We start from the raw sequence: 24,738 nt of genomic DNA on the forward strand, positions 1-24,738 counted from the left end.
TGAATACAGTACCATGCATCATGTTGTTTCTCAGCGGTCTCCGCTGTGCCCGGTCTGTTGCGGTTGCTCCAGCACCAACCGAGCCTGCGAGACTTCCAATCCGTGAGGAGGACAACATCAAACCAATTGTGCCAACTAGCTCAGGTCAAATCCGCATCAATCCTGTGGAAAACGACCTGGGAGATCCAATCACTTACGTTGGGATCATATTCGGAGCCGATACACAATACATCACCTTGGATAATGCCACTGTTACTACTATAAGGCTTGACATCCTCTGTTGCAATCTACACTGACATTACCAGACACAAAGCTACTTGGACATCGATGTGGGTACCCAATGGCTTACGTACGAAATTGAGGTTGACTCTACTACAACCGCTGTAAGTCCTCAATATCTAACCTGTCTCCTTATCCTAGTTGACAGAAGAAAGTGGGTTGGTGAATATCTCACCATTGAAACTATCAATCCGACTTCCACATCGACAGTGCAAATAGTCGTTGCAACCGCCACGGCTGCTGCAAACGGACAATCGGTTGGGGACGTATCTATCATACTCTCAGAAGGTCTCGCAGCTGCTTTGCAAGCCTCAGTCCAAGGCGCAGTTCAAGCTTGCAAGATACCTGGAATGAAAATGTCTCGACGAGACCTCGCAGCCGATTGTACGTCAACCCTCAAATATCTGTGCGCTTTCCGCTAACATGCTACCAGTCACGGTCTGCTTGGCTACAGCAGGTGCCAATGCTGCCAAGAATGGAGGTCTATTCGAAGACTTTGTCAACTCAGAGGCATGGGAAAGCGTTGCTGTAACGATAGCAGAAAGTATGGAATCACTCATTAAAACAGCCATTGCTGGGTTATCCACAATCGAAATTACGAGAACGATTATATGGCTTGCAGCAGCAGCAGCAGCCACAGCTGGGATAATATACGAGGCTACTGAATTAGGAGAACAAATTGAGTCAAATCCTATTGGCAAAATTAATATACCGACAGCTGGATTGAGTGCGCAGGCCCCTGATGATGGATGCGACGGGACAGAAGAAAAGAATGAGGAGTCGGTATGTGTCGATATTTTGCCCTCATCACATACTAACCCTTTTACCCAGCCATTGTGTATAGATTTCGACTGTTTAAGCTCGAACAACGAAACATGCGATGTGGTAAGTTGTACTGGCGCCGAGACCTCCAATCGAGCTAACGATGACAGGACCTAACAGGAACTGTCCTTGCTTGATGCTCATGGTTGCAATACCACAAACAGCCAATGCTTCCATGCTGTACTATGCTCAGACCTTGATTGCAGACTTTATTCAGAGTGCAGCACAGGCAGAGTACGCAAGTGTGTCAGTGTCAGGTTGCAGTACCTTCACTAGCGTATACCCATCAAGTCAATCGGTCCTCGATAGTGGAGCGTATACTTTTTGTAGCTGTGGAGATGACATATACGGTCTCGCTCGCGGGGTATCAGGTACCTCTACAACGTCTTGGTGTAAGGGAATCGAAGCCACGCCAAGCGGGTTTACTCAGGTATCCACTACCACGCATGCCGCGAAAACAGCAACTCAGCAAAGCATTAACCCCAGCGCTGTTGCTTCAAGTATTCTGGTCATTCCTCCGCCTATCACCACTACTACATCTACATCTTCAACGAAAAATCCCGGGGAGCCATACAGCTTGACTTGTGCTGCTCCGTTTTGCTAAAGCCAAGTCGGGCGGGGTGTCATTTGATTTGACATTGAATATGCTTTGCATTTTTTATTACACTTTGTTGTTCTGCAAAGGTCTCTGTCGCCTTCACTTAAGAAGAACATAGTCAAAATCAATACAATCATCATTATTTCACATATACTCCATCAGAATTGCCTCCAAAAGACCCCATAATCTTTCACCCGTGCCTTTCTCTATCAATCCATTCATCACACCTTCATGTCCCTCGCCCCACCTTCCCCATGGAACCACATAGCCACCATTCTCTCCTCTCGTTTTATTTCCCAACAACCCCGCCTCGCCATTTCCAATATCGATCTCTCTAATCGCAGCCCAACACTCGGTCAATGCGCCCATTCTAGTCTCATATCTCAGCCTCCCAAAAATCGCGTAGAACCACCGGGGTAAATTACCCTGCAGACCTGTTTTCAACGCTCCAGGATGGAGACTCAAACTCAGGATCCTATTGCCATTGTCTTGAAATCGCCGAGCAAATTCATACGCGAGCATGACATTCATAGCTTTACTCTATCCATAACGCTCAACCTCTCTTTTGAGACCTTTCTTATCTGTCCCCTCAAGATTTACATTATCCCACGCAACTCCGTCCGGAGCTGGCGATGCTCTATGCCCGGAGGAAGAAACCCAGATGACTCTTGTTGAGAAAGCCTTTGCGTCTAGAAGCGAAGCGGTAGAGAGGAGGAGTGGAGTAAGGTAGTGCTGAAGTATGAATGGCGCGAGGACATTGATGCCGAGTTGGTGGTATCCTTGTTCTGTTTTCTGTTTCGGGTCTGCGGGTAGCATGACGTCCGCGTTGTGGATTATGACGTCCAGTCTTTTTTCTTTCTTCAGAAGCTCGTTAGCAGAAGATTTGATGCTGCGAAGATCGGAAGGATTGAGTTGGAGGTAGGATATTGATCCTCGTCCGGGCTTTATGACTTGTGACGAATGAGGAAGCGAGGACTTGATAGATTCGACGGCTTTTAGAGCTGAGGATTCGGAGCGAGATGTGATGTAGATCGTGCCGTTGAGGTGATAGAGAGTCTTTGCTGTTTCGTAACCGATCCCTGAGGTACCGCCCGTGACGAGAAAGACGCGGCCAAATTGGTCGCTCATGTTGGCCTCTGTGAATTGAGGCGAGGGAGGACACATGTCGGTCCATGTTGCAGCCATACTGAAGGCTTGGTGGAGACGCTCGAAGTCGAATTGAGGCGGAGACTGGAAAAGAAGAGAGACGGAACTAGGGAGATCAATTCAGCTCCCCTCAACTTCGAGAGTTAGGAACATCTCATCTTTACATATACGTAGAAAGAAATTCAAAATAGGGACTCGAGTAAATATAAAATGACTCTAAAAAGTCAGCACATTGCAGCTCAACTTTTACGATCACTTGCTTTAGACACTGGTAAGCGAGTGGAAAGGGGGCAGGTCAGGGTGAATTTGCGGCCCAAATCGGCTAGCTCGACCCCGATATCGCGAGACCCTTTATAGTGTTAAATAAGCATTTTTTGCTTCCAGAATTAGCACAAGTTAAAGTATGAGATCCGACAAGATTTAAGAGGCATACATCTTTTTTTCTCAGAAAAAAGACTTAAAGCCAGAGTAGGGCACGTAGCCCACCGTCCCAAGAAGGCAGCTAAGGATAAACAATGGTTCGCCCTTGTACTAAGCAACTATCATACTCCCGCCTCGGTATGATAGTTGTTAATGTTTTGTTAAATTTTACAATTTTTAAGGTTGGTTCTCGCTAAGCTGCCTTCGATTTTTTTGGTTTACCTAGGTACTTTTTTGTCCCCGTGCTAAGCGAAGAACACTAGCGTGGTCAGCAAGCTGCATGACGCCAAATTCGGATTTAAGAATTATCTCAGCCCCATCGGCCGCCATATAACTTCTCTGTCAGCAACCTGCATCTTATTCCTTCTCAATCTCCTCTCCTCACAAACAGCCAAAAGAAGTCTCAAACACCGAAAATGGAGACTGTAAAACCAACCGAGAGGCTTCAAATCGTGGTTCAACCAATGACACAACGAAGCGAAGCTCGAGATAAGGATGAGGATTGGACCGGGAAGAACAGTACTGCATTGAGAAGAAAATTGCAGAATCGTCTGAATAAGAGAGCTTCTCGTAAATCACCCGCTCTTCCATAAATATCGTCACGTGAGACTAACGGTCCCCAACAGGACGACGCAAAATGGAAGCCCTGCAAGCAAGCCAGGATCCAGGAGCAGACCCGATCCTCGAGCCCGCAGAGCAAGAATTCCAGCGCGTAGCATGCATACCACTCCCTACCACGATCCATTTCGAGATTGCCCGCCGTCCCTACGGACACCTGCCCAACATCTGCATCCAGAATTCTCTTCGACACCGCTTGACAGCCGCTCCTTCATTTGCGCAGTTCTTGGAATTCCCGTTGCCGGTTGATCAGAAATTGCTTACGCTGCTGCATTTCAATCTCGTCAGGGCGTTAACGGAGTTGGTGCTTATATTGAGGTTAGATCCTGATAAGATGAACGATGATATTGAGTCGCCGTGGATCGAGGGATCAGACTTGGCCGTTGAGAATTTGCCGGAGACGATGCGGCCGACAAGGCTTCAGAGGGAGATTCCGCATCATCCTGAGGCGGATATGTTTCCATTTCCTGAGTATCGTGACAATTTGATTCTTGCAGGGAAAGAGGTCGATGATGTGGAGTTGTGTATGGATATCTTGTATGGAGTCGACCCGGAGGAGATTAGAGGAAGTGCGAGTGGGAGGACGGGATTGATTGTTTGGGATGACCCGTGGTTGCAGACTAGTTGGGAAGTGGAGGAGGGATTCGCAAGGAAGTGGAAGAGGCTAGTGGGTAACTGTGGTTCATTGATTAACAGTACGAATTATTGGAGGAGGAGTCGAGGCGAGAAACCACTCTTGTTAGACGGATATGCTTAAGTAGAGGCTCGTGCCGAGATGAAGTGCACTATATGTTCTCTCTCCTCGTTCGTTTAAATTTTCCGAGGATTCAAAGTCTCGAGCCAAAGACTAGGATCCAAACATGCAAGCGTGCACATGGGCAGCATCAAAGAGGTTGCTCTGAAGTCCCCGCAGAGGATGTCAGCGTTACCTCGGACCTTCCGTCAGAACAGACATACCGGAACAATTACTCATCCTTGAGACTGGCCTTCCCACAAACATCATATCCAGATCTTCGGGATGTGCCTCACCAAAGCTTCTCTGTTGACTGGTCCCCGCCAACCTAAATCTTCTGAACAGGAACCATTTTGCAGGGAGGTTACTAGCACTGTGCCCTGTCTTTCCTTTTTGCCAATATGGCTGAGCTCTTGGATTAGTTGAACAGCTCAATCGAATCATCGTTTCGTATTTTGCTTTGTCGGAGATGTCGTGCCAGGAGTAGGGTGAGAGTTTCTTGATGTATGGCTTCAGGTTGGATGGGTTTACAATTAGTGCCTGGTACATTGCTTCTGTCTCGACCTTTTTTCATTAGTATAATACGTGGAAGGCGTGGACTAGGAGGCATACAGCCATTTCTGCGAATATGGCCTTGGGTATCTGCAGCTGCCGTATTACTGCGTCGTCACTTTGATTCATGCCGAGCATTTGTGATGTGCTATCTGCGTCGGTTCGAGTTCTGCTTGCCAGCTCTAACGTCCCACCTAGCTGTTCCCTGATGTCGTTGAATATTCGATAGGCTGGTACAACGTAGGCGGTCCTAGCTTCCGGACAACTTGCGATAATGTGACCATAAAGATCGCCACTCTCTGGATCAATAACCCAGCATCCAGTAACACCGCTGTCTAAGCTAGTCAGCCTTCATTTCATCAAGCAAAGAGTGGTGACATACCAAGTCTGCCGTCGAGTCGAACAACATAGACCTCTTCGGATGAAGCTCCTTGATGCGACTTGTAATAGATAGATGATGCCGATACGAAACCAGTTTGAGTACCGACACTTGTAACAATAAGCACGCTCACGGTATCCCTTATTGAAGGAACAACACGCTCAACATAAAGTTGACACTCTCCAGTGATCCAGTCTATTGATGTGACATTTGCAGGTTCGTAGTGAGGACGTTGTATCTCAATCAATGCCCAATCCAAGTCAGGATGTTGACCATTGAGTGATGATGCTAATTGGTTTCCGATGCCTACAATGCTCATACTCTCAACCAAATCTAGTGTAGTCAGCACCTTCGCTAATTCTCCCTTCGTCGTTGCTTACTCGAGTACGTTTTGTCCTGAGGCGGAACATTGATCATATTGCAGATTTGAGATCTATGCCCAAGCGACTGGGACTCTGGACCTAGACAAGGATATTAGTGGTATGCCCCCAAGAGAACCAAGCCCCACTAACCATCACTCATCATTATATCGCCAGTGTCGTCTTGTGAATGAGGCGTCTCTCCATCGAAGGTAAAATCCATCTTTGAGATTGTAGCCGGAAAGTAGGTTCCATCTTTGAAGGCATGTGCTACCGTGAGACCACAATAAACGTAATCATATTCACTAGTTCGCAGCCGCACAAACCCTCCAATCGTCGCCTTTTGCGAGATGGACGTCGGACATAGGTTGCCTGGCATGGACCTTTCCATGACATGAATGGATCGACCGCAAACATCATTCGTATTGGATGGGGAAAAGAACACAAATTCTCTGTCGGCGGCACTCAAGGTATCTCGAGATTGAATCCGTTGCAATGAAGTAGGAGAGTGAGAGCTGCTTCCTAGCAATACACCAGGGAATCGAGAAAGTACTCCGCTTCTTCGAACAATGTTGAGGCATCTGATGCGTGTGACTTTTCGCTCGGTGCTGATGACCAACGTTGGAGATGCGTCGTGTTCATTGCTTCCAATCATAAATACTCCAAATGTGATTGAGAACAGAATAGAAACATTATGTAGATAGTCGGAATGCTGATTCAACAGCTCTGCAATATCTCGTAAAATGGTTCGTGAAATGTGAAGAGCTGGACCTGCAACTTCCCAGCATTTCTGTGAGCCTAAGGAACAACACGGAATGCCAATCGAGGCTTCTGGATTCGGCCATCGAGGATGCGCCGACGTAGCTGAGCTTGATGCTCGAGTTTGCTGAGTGCTTCCTGTGGGAAGGTTGTCTTTGAGGTCTGGCCAAGGTGAGGTGCTTGTGTTCGGAGTCGTTGAGTTCATGATCGTCTGCCAGCACAACCCAGGAGAAAGTAGAGCCACCGAACATGGATCTTAGTAGTCATATCATAACGGCTCCATCAATGTGTACTGCAATAAGTCCCGTTGAAACAGACCGGCTTCGACCGCACAAAATTGTGCATAAATGTTATACTTGGTTGACAAGCAGCAATGTCATTATAAAACAACTGTATCTCATCACTCAATATCGAGTAATCACAGAACGTATTCCTCTCATCGCCGCGGCGTCGTCCACACCTGACCGCGTAAGCGTACCAAAGGAAAACGCCAAGAACATTTCCAAAAGAAAAGCACTGGACATCCATGTGTATGTGTAACCTTAAACAGACATCAACAAATCATAACGAACGGACTCATGCAAATACGGCAGGAGGTACTGTCAACACTGATAGAGCGAGTCAGATGCTGGGAAGAAGCTGTCGCTTCCGCTCCTAGACGCCACTGCCACGCGTCCGAGCCCTTCGACGACAACTTCGGGTAGCTTCAGATGACGCGGCAAGGCTGCAAGAAATAACAAACTGTTTAACCGGAAGAGAATTGATAGGAGAAGTAGGAGAAGTAGGAGAAGAGGGAGACACTTGTCGAATAAAATGTCATGGTCAAAGTGAAGGCTGGTACCCCGCCAGCCTGCTGCAAAAGGCTGATGTGCTGGAAACTATCATTGGTAATGCTCACGGGATCGGATATGGCTTAAGTATTCTAAGTCCCCAATAGGAGGATCATAATGAAGTTTGCCAGATTCGAGCTGATGTTGCGATGAAAAGTTAAGATTTTTTCTGAAATTTGAGGTCAAGAATTCGCTGTGTTAGGATGGTGTCGCTAAACTCGCGCCCTTGGCCATGCTTGATTCACATCGCCTGGGTGCAGAAGTCTTAGTAAGCCACACAAATATTGATATACCCACCTTTGTCCTTAAGATAAAGTCTAATTACAAACAGCATCGAAGACTACTGATATCTCGATTTTGTTTTATCCCTTTCTTGATCTGAACACAATCGGTATTCTTGTAATGACTATCTCTTCAGCATTTGACAAGACCCATCGCCCAAATCATTGAGAAGCCAATATGACGAAAGACAAGCGTACTTGATCATATAAATGCTCCGGTAAATGCGCCCCTCCGCACTATTTACAGCTCTTGTATTCCGATATGTACCGCACTAGATATTAAATCAACATCGTTTCAAACATTAACTAATAAAGCCACACAGAAATTTACACAAAGTTCAAAATTAATGCCTAATAACATGACCTCCACTCTGAAGTTTCCCTTTGATGGTAGTCAATATGTCCCAGGAAGCCCGGTGACGACTACATTCATCGAGTCTAGGAGACAGATTCTTTTCGTGATTCGGCCCTTCATACCAGCTTTCTACCTCCGCTAGAACAATCCACGCGTCTCGTATCCTTTAGCACGGAGTGCGTCGTCAATCCACTTCTGATCAGGCAGCCGTTTCAAGTACCCCTTTGACGTTCAGTCGGCTGCAGTACGCAACACAGAAGAACGAGACTTGAAGAAATCTCACAATGTCGAATGCGGTACTCCCCACTCGGAGAAGATCAAACAGTCGATCGTATTGGCAAAAGTGAACAAGCCGATACCAGGATGCTCTTTTCATGTATTGAAAAATTGTATCATTAGTCTCGTGATTTGAAGTCCTCATAGTGCCAAACCAACCCCAAGCATCAACGCAACCCAAAATGTCCAGCCCCACCCTTCCATTCTCGGACTCGCACTCTTCATAGACGCCGTGGCGCTCACACTTCCAACCGTGCTTGTAGCCTCGATCATATTAGAAATGACAACCACAGTACTCGTAACATTGCTCGCAGGCTTTGTGCTCAACACACTCCCTGTACTTGAAACACTCCCCAACACTGCTCCAACGGATCTGGCGGGGACGACAGAGGTGAAATTATCAGCTCGTGCAAAGACATTATTTTTATTTGAAGGAGATACAGGTGCGACAGCGTTTGTAACGGTTGGGAGGAGAGAGGTCGATGATATAGAGCGAGACGAGGTAGAAGAGGTTCGGCTCGTGCTGGTGACTTTCGAGGATAATGCAGGTAGAGGTGAGGATTTCTGGCTGCTCGAGATGCTGGGAATGACTTGAGCGGCTTGAATGCTGGACTTAGAGGCTGAAAGCCATGAGAGTTTTGAGGAAGATGAAGAGGAGCTGGAAATGAATTGGGCAGCTTGGGTCGATTTGGTATTAGACACTGATGACGATGGTGAGAGACTTGGGCTTTTGGAGCTGAAAACTGGTACAGTTGAGCTCGTATGTATGGTGCCTGTAGATGTGAGTTTTATGCTTGAGCTGGTAGACGTCGATTTCAGACTTGTGCTTGGGACATTGCTCGTAAATTTGGTAGAGCTGACTAGGGACATGTAAGTAACTTTGAGACCTGTGCTTAGAAGACTACTTATAGTCTTAACAGAGCCGCTTTGTGTAGAAACGGATGACGTTGAGAGGTGAACAACAGTAACGCTTGACGATGACAAAAGTTGTCGGGAGGTCGATGCCAACGTTGCAGCTGTGCCGCTTGATAAAACCAGTAGTGGCGTTGATGTATGAATGCTTGTCGTGCTGGACAACGAGGAGCGACTTGATATTAATATTGACGATTGCCGTGTCGAAAGGCCAGAATTCGCTAACGATGTTGAAGAAAGGCGTGTATTGGCACCAGAGTTCGTCACCGGTAAGACAGTAGATATAGATTTCGACAGCATTAATGACGATACAGACGCAAGCGTTAGCGTGGGAGCTGTACCAAGGCTGGAACGTGACGATGATGTTGAAAGCAGAAGCGGCATTAGACTAGAGCCTGACATTGGCAGGGCAATTGAGGCAGAGCTAGATTGCAAGATTCTTGGAAGCGAAGAAGATCCTAGAACAAGAGTTGCGCGCTGAAGCCAAAACTCAATATCGATGTAGAAGATAGAAGCAGGTTGATGCTAGAGCTTGTCCCCCGCACGATAACAGAGGTTAAATCAGAGGGCAGCACTGGCAATACGGACGAAGATGTCAGGGTGGGGGCCACACCAAGGGTGGAACTTAACAATAGAAGTGGTAAGACACTAGAACTTGTCACTGACAAGCTAAGAGACGTAGTGCTAGATAGCAGGAATTGCGGAGTAGACGACGAAGTCAGGGAGGAAGCTGCACCAAGGATGGAAATCGACACTAAGCTAGTGTGTGAAGGCAGGGGTTCGGAAGAGGACGAAGATAGCAATGTGGGAGCTGCTCCAACACCGTAGCTTGATGACGATGATAACATCGAGGCTGGAACAGCAGCGGTCGTGAAGCTTGAGAATGTTGAGATTGGTGTCGACGTTCCGCTAGGCACAGAGCTTAACAGCGACAAAACTGGACTCAACGTCGAGGTGGTAGCAACCTGGCTAGTTACCGAAATCGACGTTGATATCAATTCCACAGTCGTCATCGTCGCAGCTGCAACCAGACTACTACTCTTCGATATCTCTTCAGATGCAGAACTCGAAGCCGCCGTTGTCGAACTCGCCTTAGGAACCTTAGTATAAATCTTTAAAGAGTTTATCAACCAATACCTGTACGACCCATCATTAGCTCTCTTCCCCATCCCAATACAAAGAACAGAACACTCACGCGTCCTCAAAAGCCCCCGGATTCCCAGCCACATACGTCTGGCAATTCGGTGCCTTCAGACTACAAACTGGATCATACGCCCACACAACACCCGCCCAATCACCGCAAAACGTAGTATCAAACACAACCTGCATCTCATAAAAATGCGCATCAACATCACAATTTCCTTGCATATCGGCTTGCGGAAGTCCCCAACCTGCTGGGTCGGGACTGCCAGCGAGAATGTCGGCGGGGATAGATGAGCGGGGGAAGTAGTAGACGCGGATGTAGGAGGACGTCCATTCTGTGGCATATACACCGCCGGAGAGAGCATTGAATGGCGTCCCGTAGGAGGATGAAGAGAGGATAGTGGCGCAGCCGGAGCTTTGGTATTCGGCGCAGTTGGGGTTTATGAGGGCGCCGAGTTGTGGGTTGGAAGATATGGTGCAGTTGTCGTCTCTGGAGGTTGTCAGGGTGGTTAAGTGGGAAGGGGAGACCGGCTAACGTGTGAAGGGATACTTGGTTTACTGTGTTACTGTTGACACCTAACCTTATTAGTTCCGAGACTAGATCCTATACTCATGAGGAAGATACCTTCGATGATGTCAATTTCACCCCCATTGGGCCAATCGCGCCCCACCATCCAGACTTCCTGCTATCAGTGTCCATCTATCAGAAGAATGACTTGCAACATACAAGCAGGCCAAGAACCACAATCCGTTCCAGGCATATGGGCCAGATCAAGAATGACCAAGCCATGCGTCCAAGACTTGTTGCTCGTTATCCTCACACTATTCCTCCAGGACCGTTATTGGGATTCAACACGGTAGTGCTGTCAACGCCCATGTACACCGATCCATTTGCAGCGGTATTAATAAGTCCATCTTCGATAGCTGTACTTTGGTCCACATAACTGGTAACGGTCACATGCCTTTTCAGGTGTGAAGGAAGGTAGGACTGGCAACTTACTTTACGAATCCGTGAGAATAATCCGCAATCTAAAAATATTTCAATAGATAACCATTTCGCATATGAGAAAAAGAGCAGCAGGGCTTACATCGAAGAAAGTGAAGTCGTCGAAAAAAGTCGTTCCGGCGTACTTGGTATCAAGTTGATATGTACTCGTAGCGACACCACGACACAGGCACAGCCCCACCATGAACAACTTGCTCACTGTTCGCGACATGGTATTAAGAATGTGTGCTCGCAAAAACCAGAACAAGATGCAGTAACGATGCAAGCAGAAAGACTCGAGGAATGCGGTACAGTAAGGAAGATATTCTTGGGTCAGGCACATATCACAATCAGTTGGTTATTGCACCTAGTTCACCTTGATTCTTGTGGTTCAACTTACATACAGAGAGGATGGAATTTCCATCTTCAGCGGATGGTTTCATTGAACTCGTTGCACAATCCATATGAAGGATTCGCCCGGGGTTCTAGAAGGTCAAAATCCCGCACCACGGGTATGACTGACCAATCGGTTCTGATAGCGAGACAATGAATGACTTTCAATGTCTGAGTTGAGTTTTTCATGCTCGAAGAGTGGCCAACCCTTCCCAGCCTGTCGTTCCTCTCCATCCCCAAGCAATAGCATAATGCCTTGCAAGCATCTGCCATTCCTCAACTTCATCCAAACCTTCTAAAGCATCCACTCGCTCTTTCTCGGGTATGGAAATCCACTTCTCCCAGATTTGTTCCACGGTCTCAGCTTCCTGACCGCCCCCTTCACTTGTGAACCCAAGCTGAGCTAACCGAGCCTTTTGATCTGGAAGTGTCTTGTATGCTTCCAAAGAAGGCATAGTAATGTTCCTAGCAGCCAGATTTGACACCATCATTTGCCCAAAGGAATCATCTAGGCCAATAGGTTCGTAAAGAATAAGGCCGATGGAGGGGATTCTGCTTGTAAACCATTTTACCACCTCTCGTGAGGTTTCGACTTCAAGGTAACATAGACAGCATTCAGATACTATTAGAGTTGGCACATCGGTTCGCAGCCCTCGGACCGGTTTTGAAGTTTTGAGGAGGTGTCGAAGATCAAGAGGATGGAAACAATATGTTGTCTCCGTGATACCGTCTTTCGATCGTTCTAGGCCCCATTCCGACTCGTGTTCTCCAAAGCCTGGAACAGTTTCTAGTGCTTTGAAAAAAGCTTCGCCCTCGTCCTCCCATAACAGACCATTGTTTTTCATGATTCTTTCCTTGGTTATAGAAACGGAAACAAAATCGAACTCGTGATATATAATGTGACGATGTTTATTCTGGGCACGAAGCTTGAAGTATCTCGTGTCTGTTCCTGCACCTAGAGAGATGATCTGTTTTGTTTGCGGAACTGTTGGGGTAGAGTCTGGGTGGGATAGAAAGGCGTTGATTAAGATGTCGAGAGCAGTCGTGCGGGTATATGTGCCTACGAGGCAGTAATCAGTGGGTGGGATCATGACCAGAGTAGCAAGATCAACTTCAACGAACCACGGTTAATGATGGGCAGTCTACGTGTCCCCGGACCATTGACAAACAAGGAGGCAAATGGATCATGGAGGTAGCCAAGGTCGACAGCGCTGAGTCGGGATACTGCTGCGTCAGTATCCGTTGACTGAACATCTCGATCCTTTTGGAGTTGTGCTTGGAGCTCAGGATTTCCGCTGTGAGGACCGCCCCGTCCACGCCCACGCGCTCTTCCGCCACGAGACCGCGGTCCGCCTCGTAGGGTAAGAAGATTAGGGATCTGCTGCGCCGACATGTCTTGGAATTCGAGGTGGATGCGTGTGTTTGGCACCGCTGAACACCCTCTTTGGAGGGAGGCAGCGAGGATATCTGTTGATGATTCGGGGCCGGAGCGATCCTCTGCAAAAGTTACTTCGTTACGTGTATCATTAGCATACACGTCTTGACTTGAGAAGATGATTGAGCTGATCTCAAAACGCCACAGAATAGCAGAAACCGAGGTATGCAATGAAGCATTGCATTTGTTTTGCATCGATCGCATTAAGCTTAGGCTGCTAGCCTCCTTCCTTATCCATTATCGATAAGCCCCACGTTTTCAATGCCACTTCTTCAGCCACTCTTTACAACATTCTTTGCAGCTTCATCATCAACCATCTCCGCACAGAAAATGTGCATTCAGGTCGTCCTCCGATTACATTGTTTCATACATTTTCCCTTCGTGTCACCTCTTAAGCGATTCTCATTCTTTGCATTGCATGCCAACGTTCGGACTTTGGCGCATTCTTCCGCCGTTCTATATGGAGCTAGAATGCCAGCTTCTTACGGGAACTCTCAATAGCCAACCAGTCTGCTTTGAACTCTAACTTCCCTGGGCTTTACTCGAGTTTGGCCGATACTTTGGTCGGTAGTTTGGTCGGGACTTCTAAGAAGCTCTCCAAGCTTACTTGCCAACTTTCCAGCAGCTTGATATATCATCAGACTGTCTGGCTGAAGAAGTCCAGAGTTGGAATTAGAGATACATACAATTCTCACTGTTTCTTACAGCCAACATCTCAAAAGTCGCTCGAACTCTCGCAGTCACTGCAGTAGCCACGGATCCATAAGACATTTTGATGCTGCGGGCAAGATATTCGATGACAACGATCTTCTTCGAAGTCATAGTATCAGACTTCATTACAAAAGCCTGCCTTCTGTGGCAGTGTCACTTTGTGTCGACTTGGACCTGCACAATCTGATCCACCGAAGATACACAATTCTTCGACGTTCAGCTTACTCGGTGCCTGCATCTGCTGCATAATGTCTGCTCATCAACATGATCGCTTGACAGCTGCAAGACATCAAAACCCTATACAACTCAGCCTTCTGACTCGGACCCCTGTTTCACGGATTGAAGAGACTGGAGATCGGACGGCTGGTTAGAACAGCTTCAACAATTGGATTGTCTCGCACCATCATGAGTTGCACCAAGCCGTCAGCATCATTTCGAAAGTTTTTATCCACGGGTTGAGGTTAGATCGCCGGATCCAATCGACTTGAGCACTTTCCCTTCCCTTCTCTGAATGGAGGCGTTCGTTTAGGATTGATGAAATGATCCCAATCTCTAATCTTATCCGCCACCTCAAGATAAATCAAGCTTCCGGAATGAGGAGAATCTTGGAAATCTCGAGAGCACAGCATCGCCCTCCTACAGCCATATGTCAACAATACTTTGCCTACGGTCCCTTCGAAACATCAGACGGTAATTCCGAGGTCAAATTAATAGCAACAGGACGATAATCGTGGTCACGATCGGTCCTTCTGGATAATGGGGAGAACGGACGATGCAGCGCAAGCCGTCCCGCCTGTCACAGGTAGATTCGCCTTGACACCTCCTATTGGATCCGACTCTCGTTCCTTGTCCTCGTCGCCTTGAAAATCTGCGGTCGCAGCATCACGTCGCTGTCAGTCACATGAGACAAATCTCGCTGAGACCTCGAACCTGCCCTGCTAGCAGAGAAACGAGAGAAACGGGGATTGACAACCGTCTTGCATGCAGCAGCAACAGGAGCAGGGGAAACAAACTGTAATTGCTCCCCCTGAATGTAATTGCTGCACCGTCGGCGGTCTCGATTGGGTGGATGTCACCCTGGGGTAATTAACTACTGCCTGTTATGCATAAGCGTCAGGCACAGAAAGAAGGTTAGACGCCGCGCGCAGGATTTGGCGACGCTTCGGCCCCCCTTATTGGATCCAGTCCATGCAGAAAAACGCCTCCGAGTGATTGGCGACATGACCGTGAGATTGCCTCCAATTTCCCATCTCTGCCTTTTCGCGGCCACCGTTCGTGCGGAGATCCATGGTTGGCCGTGCAATTTGTGCAATTGGGGTTAGAACGAGCCTAAGCATGCTTTGTTGGTTCGTTTCTACCCTCGGAGAATATGCAGATTGCAGCTCTGGGGCCGGCAACATAGCCAAGTCCAGACAAGGTTCTGAGCACTTAGCACTTTGCACTTTGCGGGCTTCGAGGCCGATCCTCTCTCCATCTGCCACATCGTGAGCTCGTCCGTCGTCGTGCTTCATCCTTCCTGCATCTTTTTGCTTTTCTACCTCACTCGCTCTTGGCTGCTTCACACTGCCAACACGTTCGTTACGGGAAACTCAACCCCACGTTGCTCACCGCAAGTCACTCTTTTCACACCTTGGGATTATGTATAGGATAGGGACGAGGCATATTGAATCAACCAAACCGCATTAAGTCAAAACCAGACTCGAGACCGCACGTGCGAACACTTCGATTCTCATCCACGTTCCGCATTACGAAGACCTTCAAGAAGACTTTTGATCAGCTGGATCTGGCTTGCAGATCCCTTTTATGATACCACGATGAAGCTTTTGGAAATCCAGGCCGCGATTGGAACGGCGATTCTTCTTCTTTCTGCGCCTTGCGATGCGAAACTTAGTCGACATTTGTCGCATTTGGGATCATTGGAGAGGCGACACAATCATCACAAGAAAGCACACACTTCACCAAGGGTTGAAGGCATTGAAGGACCACACACAAATGACTTGAAGAAGCGCTCGACATGTCCTTTCCCTTCGAATGCTGGTCTCGTCGCTGTTACACCTGGGTCATCCAATGGTGGGTGGGCGATGAGCCCAGACCAACCATGTGGGCTCAACTCTTATTGCCCGTATGCTTGTCCACCAGGCCAAGTCATGGCGCAATGGAGTCCGGCTGCGACGTCGTACACATATCCCGAGTCAATGGTGCGTAAGAAATTCTGTCGCAAAGGAAAGATGCTGACTTTGTAGGCCGGTGGACTTTATTGTGACGAGAATGGAAACGTTAACAAGCCATTCCCGAGCAAGGAATATTGTGTCTCCGCTAGTGGTCCCGTGCAAGCAGTCAACAACTGTGGAAGCACTGTCTCTTACTGCCAAACAGTGCTTCCAGGAAACGAAGCAATGTTAATTCCCACAGCAGTAGACAGCTCAGCAGATCTGGCTGTCCCAGGACCAAGCTACTGGTGTAGCACTGCAGCTCAGTAAGTCATATGATCACCCGTCAGTAAACATAGCTTATGGGGGTTTCAGTTATTACATCAATCCTCCAGGAGTCGATACTGGCGATGCTTGTGTTTGGGGTGACGGATCAAAACCAATCGGCAATTGGGCCCCTTACGTAGCAGGTGCTAACACAGACAACAACGGAAACACATTCGTAAAGATTGGCCTTAATCCCATCTGGACTGGCTGTGATCTTTCCCAGACGACCCCGACTTTCGGTGTTAAGATTGAATGCGTTGGCGGAGGCTGTAATGGCTTGCCATGCTCGATCGATCCTTCTAACGGCGTGGGTGTCGTGACGAGCCCAGATTCAGCTACAGGCGCTGGTGGTGCAGACTTCTGTGTCGTTACAGTTCCCTCTGGCTCGACCGCCAATATTATTACATTCAATGTTGGTGGATCCAGCGGTTCCTCAAACTCCGGATCCTCGAGCGCAGCAGCCAGTCCTGTCGCATCAAGTAAAGCTGCTCCAACCCCTAGTCCGACTCCAACACCGACACCTACACCCACGCTAACGCCCTCGCCGTCTTCCACCTCCTCAACGACAAGCAGCTCCAAAGCGGCCAGCTCAACCGTCGTCTATTCCTCGAGCTCTACTTGGTCTAGCTCGGCTTTTTCATACAGTTCTTCAAGCGCCGCCAGCAGCTCGACATCAGCAAGCGCAACTGCAGACAATTCGCCACACGTCTTCTTCCAGGGAAACAGCACTGGCACCACAAATGGCTCAAGTCTCGTGACCGGCACAGGAGCTCTGCCCACTAATCCAACCAGCCCAGCTGGATCGACCAGCACCAAACAATCTGGAGCTTCCGAGACATTCACTCCCGAGAGCCTCTTCGGCCTCATTATCATGTTCGCCGTTGCTGGTATCCTCCTTTGAGCCACCACCACATCTGTCTATATTCACTATGTCTATACCATTCTACCTTTCAACGGCTTAGTCCGTTTTACGACCCTTCCGCTTATCTACTACTTATATTCTAATACGTCTGGATTTACGTAATGTCTATCACTATTTCTCTCGACGATGTATACCTCCCATTTTGGGCGCTGGTTTCTCGAGATCTTCTACTCTTCGATGAATATCGTTAGCCTACATATCATATATCCTGCTGCGCAATTGGATTGATCGACCATCCATTTCTGGGAACGATACTTGTCTTTATACCCTTTTTTGACTTATCTACCTTTTACATTTGGTACTTATCTACTTTTTGAAGTGGAACACCCTTCATATAACCACAACACAATACTTGGTAAGGAAAAGATTCTGGAGCGGCGGCACAAAATTCTACTAGTTCGCGATTTTTGGGCGGTTTGGATGGGGTTTGTTTAGCGGGAAGGGGGTTATGACTGATGTGCGAATGAACATTCTTGTTCTGATTCTTGGGAGGAGAAGTGTTTGGTTTGATGGTTTGAGGAGGTGGACAGTGTGTGTGTATTTAGCTTTCGTGAGTGAGGAATTTATTTGTTGTGGTTTCATGCACCTAGGAGCTATCGTTGTGATCACTGCCCTATTCTTTTCCACAAGTTGTGGCGTGGAGATTGAGGTCATGAGCGTGCATGTTCAAACAGATCGCGGTCACTCGATGTTACGTTAATTTCGTTTAGGAAAAAGTACGAAATGTCGTCGTTCACTCATTAGAAGGCCAGTCCGAGAGTGACAACTATTTCGAGACTTAAGTGATGAATTGATAAATTTATCTATATGAGCATACCTAGCTGAAACCGCAGAACTCCATGGCCGAGGAGAAGCGGCGGGCATGGTCTACAACATATGCCGACGACAGACAGGAAAGTTGACAAGCGATGGAATCCCAAAAACGTTCTCAAGAAAGTACAATTGAAGAAATTCTGGCTCTTCCACGAAGCAATTCGTATTTTCAATTCTAGGGAATTGCTCAGCCCATCAAAAACCGCTTTGAAATTTTCTCCTCAATGGGCGAGTCTACTCGTCGGCTGATCCAGAGCTCGGCCGTCTTGTTTGAAAACAAGTCGGTACCACCAACATGGAATACTAGCAACCTGGGATGCCGCTGAAATTTTGCCTGGTAGGAAGTACCTTTTTTTAACAATTTATTGGCGCAAAAATTCTGCCGTCCTAGGTTGGTGGTATTCCATGTTGGTGGTACCGACTCGCTATCGTGAGTCGGCCACAAGCTTAAAGCTTTGAATAGCCGACGAGTACAATTCATGCTGCTGAATTTGGTGACCTTGTTCTTCCAGGCGAAAATGTCCGCAGTCTGTTCAATCTGTGTCTTGGAGAACATGTGGATGCCTAAACCGGACATCCACGTTTGAGGGTATAGCGTCAAGTATCTAGTAGCCAATACATTCAGATCCAGCGGCCCATTTTGAAAGAAGGTGGGTCGTCATAGTATTCCAAGTTTTCGGCGAGTTGTTTACGGATCAACACTACCTCTTTCACTTCAGCCACTGTCGAGGAGGGCGATATCTTTCCGTGTTTCTGTGCAAGTGCCAATCGTTTTTCTCCCCAAGCTACCGCTTCTTCCTCACACTTCACAAATGGATGAGTTGACTCTTCGCAAATGGGAGGCTCTCCCAAAACTGATTGAGGGAATGCCGCTTCTTCGCGGAGTAGAAGTTTGGCAACGAATCGAACACCAACTTCCAAAGGGACGCGAATGACATCGATGGTGCCCATATCCTCGGTTCTTGCAAGAGGCAATGTTTTGCTCTTTCAAGAGTCAAAGCTGATTGGCGCGCTGAGATTGTCTTCCTTGCCAGTTCGAATCATGAGAACGCTTTGGTGCTGTGCCACATTTTCGTAGTGACGGAAGCCATCTGCTTGCTTTACGTAGCCCGACTGCACAAACTTGTATTCGTCGAAGACCACTATCATTGCCTCGCAGAGTGGGTGCAGGCTGAAAAATCTCGAGTCTCTCCCTCTCCACCACCTTGATTCTTTCTTTTCGAACGCCTCTCGAACCTGAGAACAAATCGACACGTGTGCTCGCAGTATCTCTGGAACTGTCTCCACATATTGTGATCTGGCAACTTTGTTGGTGATGTTTACAGGGACCGCGAAGAAGTCGTTGAGCTGGAAGTTTGGCTGCCTGCCAAGCGCATCGACCCAGGTATTCCAAATACTTCCCAGGATCACAAGCCCATCAACATCGGAACGGTTTATTTTTGCCGATTCCATCCAATAGAAAACCGTGGCTTTATTGCAGAAATAAGTCTCGGTCGCATGAAGCAACTTGCTGATGCCCAGCAAGTCATCGCCCTCTTCCTGGCGTCTGCTGTAAACTTGAATCATTTCAGATCCCATGCGTTCTGAATCGGGAGGTGTCCAGTCGTGCTGAAGCTGCTGGTGGAATCGGTCGCGCTCCGATACAAGCCAATCCACTTTGAGGATTTCTATCACTTCTGCGATGACTTCCGGTGCAAGTTCTCCCTCGGATACCAGCACGGGTTCGCCTGAAGGTAGGCCGAATTCATAGTCATCAGGAGATAACTGCAGTCTTCCATAGGGATGCATCTTTTCTCTTTTCCACCAAATATTGGTCGTTCACTGGTGCTTACAAGCCCTGTGGGTCCGAAATGAGTCCTGCGATCTTGCTCTCTCGATTGTAGTTGCGCGCCAAAGACAAGGTAACTCTTAGTCTTAGTTGCCCGATTTGTGCTAAGTCTTGCGGTGCTATGTAGGTAGGAGAAGAAGAGGAATGGAGCTGACTTGGTTGTCCCTGATTGAAAAGATGGACTTTAGACTGCGTTTGTATTCGACCGTATAAGTTGGGAGGCAGCCGGGTGAGAATATTTTTTATGTGGTGAATGTGTTATCCCGAGCTGGGATTAATATTTATAAAAAGGCTCGGAATCGTTCTAGTGGGCAATAACGTAAAGCTTCCACTTTCCCGTTAGTGTTGTGATTCGGACTGTCGGACTTTTGTTTCTATAGTTTATTTTGAAAATGTTACTAACGATTAACGAATTGAAATTTTGGTATAAGTGTGACATCTTACTTATTTCCAACTTTTTCAATTTATATTTGCAAGATATTTTGATTAACTATTATTCTCACGTGCCATCCCCGAACTGTGTTTCACAACATACTTTTCAGGCTGCTGGATATGAATGTACTGGCTACTTGGCGCTCTACCTTTGATCGTTGATGTTCGGCTTGGCGATAAAACCCGGAGGTTCTCCTAGTGTTCTGTTGTGGCTTGTCGACTTTCGTGTTTGTCGTCGGCAAACCTTTTCCGCCATATTCTCTCGGTTCTGCAGCCAGCTATACTCGTGTGTAACCAGAGTCCCAAAACAGTTCCCTACTTGAAATGTTTGGGCCTTAGGTGTCAAGGCACTACTTCAGTTGCATCTCTACACCGTTTGTATCTCTGAAGCCTAAATCTTAACAACTTGCACTCACGATTTTCAAGATGGTTTTCATCGCTCGTGCAGGGAAACCTGTCTTCACCACAACGTTTGCAACCAATCCATGGGTGTTCACCACCCTTCAATCGACCAAAGTTGTGGACTCTTGTGGTCCGAAGAAGAGAAAGTTCTCAGAAGCAAACGGCTCTGATTCCCCATCACCACCACTGCGAGCAATGTACACAACTGAAGCATCACCATTCGATGCGACAGAGGTCGTTCGGACTCTCAAAGCACTTTCCGAAGAAGGAATTCCTGTCGATGGCATTTATCTCGCATATTCCTCGGCCAAGCCTGAAGATGTGAATCTCCTTTGGGAAAAGCTTGAAGCGGAGAATTTGGCCCTGTTTGCCACTTTTACAGTCCGGTAAGATTACCGTCTTGGCCAAATCCCTTCTGTGAAACCATTACTAAAACTACCATCACCAATAGTGTCCAATATCTTCCAATATCAGGAGAATTCACGATCCACCGAAACAACCCCGTCACCCATCCACGTACTGTTGGGGCACATCTTTCCATGATTGGGAAGAAGCTTCGTCCTTTTCGTTCTGGGCCTTACGCTATCTTTGTCGACCATATTTGTGGCGCAGGCAGTTCGGATATTGAGTTGAAATTCGATTTGGACAAGATAAATTGGGAATCCATGGGATCTTTCGCTGCCAGCTCTTGGGGAAATGGTCAGAAAGGGATCAAGGGAAGGTTCTGCTCGGATAGCCAATGGGTTTTCAACGTTCAGGGTCACGGGTCCCGCCACTTGTTTGCCAGTTTTCCGAAATTGAAAACCGATCACGCATCAAAAGTCTGGCGGATAACCTTATTCTCGGCACCGAAGGCAGCGTCAGACGCTTCATTTTCTTCAAGATGGATGAGAGTGGACCTGTACAGTGGACTCCGGGAGAGCCTTCCAAGGATTAGTCCATTGAACTCTCTGTCTGGGGTCTCCATCAAGTTGACGAGGATAGCTGGGTACCGAAAGAAATCTTACCACCAACTGTAAGTCTTGATTGTCAGTACTGATACCGGTCACTCATCCTAGCAGTTGATCAGGCATAAAGATGGCTGATGCGCTTTCGATGCTGCCGACGCTGACAGAGTAGCATATCAAATCCCACTCAATGAGTTCTCCTCTCTACGCATTTGCAAGCACTATGTCAAAGACCCAGAAGCTCGCAAAAACATCCCAGCGCTCACAGTGATTATGCAAGATGTTCACAATCTTTTCGAGCAAGTATTCCGCGTAGCGAGCGACGTCCACAAACCTGCTACCTCACGGCTAAAAGGCAAAGGCTGTCATGCTTCAATGCTTTGCCTCGAGCAAGGCAAGGGACTAAGAGAAAGCAAGAAGCATTCTGATAGCGAGCAAAACGGGACGGAAACCAGAAAAGGTAGGAGTAAAAATAAGAAGGCGAAGAAGGAAACCTGAAGAGTGTCTCTGAAGCCCATAATTCTCAGGCATATGAGGCAAACACGTTCATCGCCCAAGTTGAAGCCTTTCAACTTTGAACTTCAGAGTTCTCTAGCCTAGGTATCGCAGTGGCATTCAACTGGTCTCATCTCCAGCCATCGGCTGCACAGGCTGAGCAACGCAAAAGCAGGATCTAAATATAGATATATCTATATACAAGAAAATCAAAATGCAAGTCAAGTTTGTTTCAACTCACAGCACTTACTGGCAGTGTATCGTTCTCTTCTCGTTGTGACTTCCATCCATTTCAGAAGTCCTAGGAGCAGTCTAACATTGCGATATTGTCCCACCAAATTTAGCGAGGAGATCTAAGATCACTCACTCCAATCTCTGAATCGGTACATCAAAGTATATTAACGTCTTTATCAAATCACAAATCAAATTTCCAAATATCATCCGATGATGGAATACAATGCTCGGGATGTGGAGTTTTGGTGGGGCTCGCTAAGGTTAGGGGCTCGTTCCACAGGCACAGGGTCTATTTCAAGCTCTGAAGCCTCTGAAATCTAGCGAACCTCACCAAAACCATTCCATATCTCCTCTCTGCCGTACATTGACTCGCAACTCTGAACATTACCTGATTCAAAAATCTAGCCAATGCGCCACAAAAGGACGCCATTCTCTTTGACAAAACATTGCTCATAGGGTGGGTAGACTTCTCAACTGTCAACTAAATCTACATCGAAGTCCACTAGCAAAATCAAGGCTACCTAGCTCTGATGGTGGGGTAATCAGGTGATAGTGCGTGAACCCTGTACGACAAAACCTCTCTTGAGCTTCATATCGAAACACAACAAAATGGAATGCGTCGTGTGCAAGAAGTCTGCGACACTGCAATGCGGTGGTTGCAAGAACTGTCTGAGGTATTCGAACAATCCTCCAGTTGCGCGGTATTGCGGAATCGAATGCCAAACAGTGGATTGGACCAAGCACAAGTCTGTTTGTCGCTAATTGAAGGACCGACTACTTCTATATCGTGTCTCTTCTTTGGCACAGCAGCTGTGGTATCTGGCAAGAGAGCGGTCGTGGTATTACTATGATATCCAGAGTGTGGATCGCAAACCTGTCGAGCCCGAGTACTTCATGATGTTGGAGGGAAGTAGAACCATCGAGACCACTCTAAACATGTATGGCCGCGTAAGTTGTCCTTTGCTCGTTGGTCATGACAAATCTGCCAAGTAGCACAATGCTGACTTCTTGCGTTTCAGAATCTCATCGAAGATGGTACCTTCAATCAAGATTCTCCGGTTGCGATCCCATTCACCGCAGCCCTCTTGCAATCGAAGGAAGAAGAGGAGGCAGCCTTGAGCTTTGTTGGAGGAATTCAGGCTGCTGCGTGGATGGTGGAATTCATACAGGGCATGCTTAGCAGTGAGTGGCAATTCATTGCAGATCAAAAAGCTAGCTGACATATGACAGGTGTTGTAAAAAGAAACACTGCAGTGCAGCATCGGACCAAAGGAGAGAAGCGCCGTACGAGGTTCAGTCATGGACGCCCAGAAGACGCCTTTATAACTAATATTCCTATGGCGTTTGATAGGAGGAAGCCAGTCCATACTGTGTTGAAAGTCGTGCTGAGATCTGGCGAAGTTTTTGCAATCGACCTAGCTGGTGCACAGCATGGACACCATGAACCTGTTGTTCCATGGGAGAAGTACAAGGAAGAGCGAATATTGAATATTCGTTCCATTGATCCAGTATGTTATCTTTCCTTCTGTCACCGGTTTGCATGGAGTAATTCGAGCACTGACCATTTACAGGCCGCAGCTCCCAAAGGTCTGCTTCAGGTGCAAGATTACTCGATTGCAAAGATTGCCTCCGCCCATAATCGACATCATTCGAGCCATGTAGGCAAAATGATAACCGACGACTTGATGGAACAGATGAATTTGACTCTGCTGAAGTGGCAGAAGGACAATGTTGGACTCAAGACTGTATGGACTTTGCCCCCGGATGATTATGCAGTCAAACAACAGGCGATTGTTGATCAGATGCACTGGGATTTAACTTACACTACTGATGCCGACTCACAAGCAACTAGACGCGGATTAGAGCTGAGGCTAAATTCGGGGAATTGAGTATGTGAGCTCATGGCTCAACTGCCGTCGGGTCTCGACCTTGAAAAAAGATGAATTTGGCAATTTATATCTGGAGAATGACTCTGAAGCATTCGATCTCTCGCAAGTGACTCGCTATATATGAGGACTTAGAGACTCCAACGCAAATGTCCCAACACACAAGCTGGACGAAATACCCTTCGATTTCCAGGTCGAAATGTGTAGCCTTTTTATTCAACAATGAAGTAAAATGCTAACCAGCTAAACTCACTTCTTTCCTTGTCTGCTTGCCAAATTGGGCATACTTTTCCGCCGAACCTCAACACGCAATATA

General features: G+C 47.4%; 12 protein-coding genes across 12 annotated transcripts; 6 read left to right on the forward strand and 6 right to left on the reverse strand.

The window, feature by feature from the left end:
* Positions 1–1,068: 1,068 nt before the first annotated feature.
* On the forward strand, positions 1,069–1,798 carry LY89DRAFT_63047 (uncharacterized protein). The gene is made up of 2 exons (XM_018211242.1): positions 1,069–1,164; positions 1,212–1,798. Exons 1-2 carry the CDS (start codon positions 1,155–1,157, stop codon positions 1,703–1,705), a joined length of 504 nt encoding a protein of 167 aa, XP_018071057.1. The 5' UTR covers positions 1,069–1,154; the 3' UTR covers positions 1,706–1,798.
* Positions 1,799–1,843: 45 nt separating this feature from the next.
* LY89DRAFT_747835 (NAD(P)-binding protein) lies at positions 1,844–2,974 on the reverse strand (the record flags this gene model as incomplete). The annotated part of the gene is made up of 2 exons (XM_018221140.1): positions 2,272–2,974; positions 1,844–2,232 (listed from the first exon to the last, which is right to left on the reverse strand). Exons 1-2 carry the CDS (start codon positions 2,882–2,884, stop codon positions 1,844–1,846), a joined length of 1,002 nt encoding a protein of 333 aa, XP_018071058.1. The 5' UTR covers positions 2,885–2,974.
* A 1,153-nt stretch (positions 2,975–4,127) lies between these two features.
* On the forward strand, positions 4,128–4,628 carry LY89DRAFT_561096 (uncharacterized protein; the record flags this gene model as incomplete). The annotated part of the gene is made up of 1 exon (XM_018208453.1): positions 4,128–4,628. A coding segment is annotated over one exon (501 nt), but the record flags the coding sequence as incomplete, so codon positions are not given.
* Positions 4,629–4,808: 180 nt separating this feature from the next.
* Positions 4,809–6,870, reverse strand: LY89DRAFT_733712 (uncharacterized protein; the record flags this gene model as incomplete). Its single annotated transcript, XM_018219836.1, has 5 exons — positions 4,809–5,180; positions 5,229–5,503; positions 5,551–5,880; positions 5,928–6,008; positions 6,060–6,870. The coding sequence occupies 5 exons, from the start codon at positions 6,868–6,870 to the stop codon at positions 4,809–4,811; spliced, it is 1,869 nt and encodes a 622-aa protein (XP_018071060.1).
* A 1,545-nt stretch (positions 6,871–8,415) lies between these two features.
* On the forward strand, positions 8,416–10,429 carry LY89DRAFT_669173 (uncharacterized protein; the record flags this gene model as incomplete). Its single annotated transcript, XM_018213072.1, has 6 exons — positions 8,416–8,474; positions 8,555–8,955; positions 9,025–9,277; positions 9,395–9,458; positions 9,782–10,081; positions 10,148–10,429. The coding sequence occupies 6 exons, from the start codon at positions 8,416–8,418 to the stop codon at positions 10,427–10,429; spliced, it is 1,359 nt and encodes a 452-aa protein (XP_018071061.1).
* Positions 10,430–10,510: 81 nt separating this feature from the next.
* LY89DRAFT_707226 (uncharacterized protein) lies at positions 10,511–11,679 on the reverse strand (the record flags this gene model as incomplete). The annotated part of the gene is made up of 7 exons (XM_018217587.1): positions 10,511–10,952; positions 10,999–11,038; positions 11,088–11,141; positions 11,190–11,290; positions 11,344–11,406; positions 11,463–11,491; positions 11,551–11,679. The coding sequence occupies 7 exons, from the start codon at positions 11,677–11,679 to the stop codon at positions 10,511–10,513; spliced, it is 858 nt and encodes a 285-aa protein (XP_018071062.1).
* A 134-nt stretch (positions 11,680–11,813) lies between these two features.
* On the reverse strand, positions 11,814–14,046 carry LY89DRAFT_781998 (LCM-domain-containing protein; the record flags this gene model as incomplete). Its single annotated transcript, XM_018222534.1, has 4 exons — positions 11,814–12,900; positions 12,963–13,349; positions 13,883–13,925; positions 13,981–14,046. The coding sequence occupies 4 exons, from the start codon at positions 14,044–14,046 to the stop codon at positions 12,026–12,028; spliced, it is 1,371 nt and encodes a 456-aa protein (XP_018071063.1). The 3' UTR covers positions 11,814–12,025.
* Positions 14,047–15,649: 1,603 nt separating this feature from the next.
* On the forward strand, positions 15,650–17,571 carry LY89DRAFT_63125 (uncharacterized protein). The gene is made up of 3 exons (XM_018211271.1): positions 15,650–16,184; positions 16,230–16,462; positions 16,512–17,571. Exons 1-3 carry the CDS (start codon positions 15,801–15,803, stop codon positions 17,362–17,364), a joined length of 1,470 nt encoding a protein of 489 aa, XP_018071064.1. The 5' UTR covers positions 15,650–15,800; the 3' UTR covers positions 17,365–17,571.
* A 1,248-nt stretch (positions 17,572–18,819) lies between these two features.
* Positions 18,820–19,149, reverse strand: LY89DRAFT_733717 (uncharacterized protein; the record flags this gene model as incomplete). Its single annotated transcript, XM_018219837.1, has 1 exon — positions 18,820–19,149. The coding sequence occupies one exon, from the start codon at positions 19,147–19,149 to the stop codon at positions 18,820–18,822; it is 330 nt and encodes a 109-aa protein (XP_018071065.1).
* A 36-nt stretch (positions 19,150–19,185) lies between these two features.
* On the reverse strand, positions 19,186–19,986 carry LY89DRAFT_782000 (uncharacterized protein; the record flags this gene model as incomplete). Its single annotated transcript, XM_018222535.1, has 1 exon — positions 19,186–19,986. One exon carries the CDS (start codon positions 19,984–19,986, stop codon positions 19,186–19,188), a length of 801 nt encoding a protein of 266 aa, XP_018071066.1.
* An 877-nt stretch (positions 19,987–20,863) lies between these two features.
* On the forward strand, positions 20,864–22,305 carry LY89DRAFT_782001 (uncharacterized protein; the record flags this gene model as incomplete). The annotated part of the gene is made up of 3 exons (XM_018222536.1): positions 20,864–21,246; positions 21,312–21,875; positions 21,975–22,305. The coding sequence occupies exons 1-3, from the start codon at positions 20,885–20,887 to the stop codon at positions 22,303–22,305; spliced, it is 1,257 nt and encodes a 418-aa protein (XP_018071067.1). The 5' UTR covers positions 20,864–20,884.
* Positions 22,306–23,145: 840 nt separating this feature from the next.
* Positions 23,146–24,425, forward strand: LY89DRAFT_669178 (uncharacterized protein; the record flags this gene model as incomplete). The annotated part of the gene is made up of 5 exons (XM_018213073.1): positions 23,146–23,286; positions 23,347–23,484; positions 23,556–23,718; positions 23,767–24,044; positions 24,108–24,425. The coding sequence occupies 5 exons, from the start codon at positions 23,146–23,148 to the stop codon at positions 24,423–24,425; spliced, it is 1,038 nt and encodes a 345-aa protein (XP_018071068.1).
* Positions 24,426–24,738: the final 313 nt, after the last annotated feature.

This window comes from Mollisia scopiformis (genome assembly GCF_001500285.1).
Source record: "Mollisia scopiformis unplaced genomic scaffold LY89scaffold_12, whole genome shotgun sequence".
Lineage (NCBI taxonomy): Eukaryota > Fungi > Ascomycota > Leotiomycetes > Helotiales > Mollisiaceae > Mollisia > Mollisia scopiformis.

What these genes read in the sequence shown, in the direction of transcription:
- LY89DRAFT_63125 (XM_018211271.1), top strand. Translation starts at nt 15,801, where the DNA reads ATGAAGCTTTTGGAAATCCAGGCCGCGATTGGAACGGCGATTCTTCTT. An exon ending in ACACATATCCCGAGTCAATG is followed by an intron (nt 16,185 to 16,229) that starts GTGCGTAAGAAA and finishes CTGACTTTGTAG; the next exon opens with GCCGGTGGACTTTATTGTGA. An exon ending in TGGTGTAGCACTGCAGCTCA is followed by an intron (nt 16,463 to 16,511) that starts GTAAGTCATATG and finishes TGGGGGTTTCAG; the next exon opens with TTATTACATCAATCCTCCAG.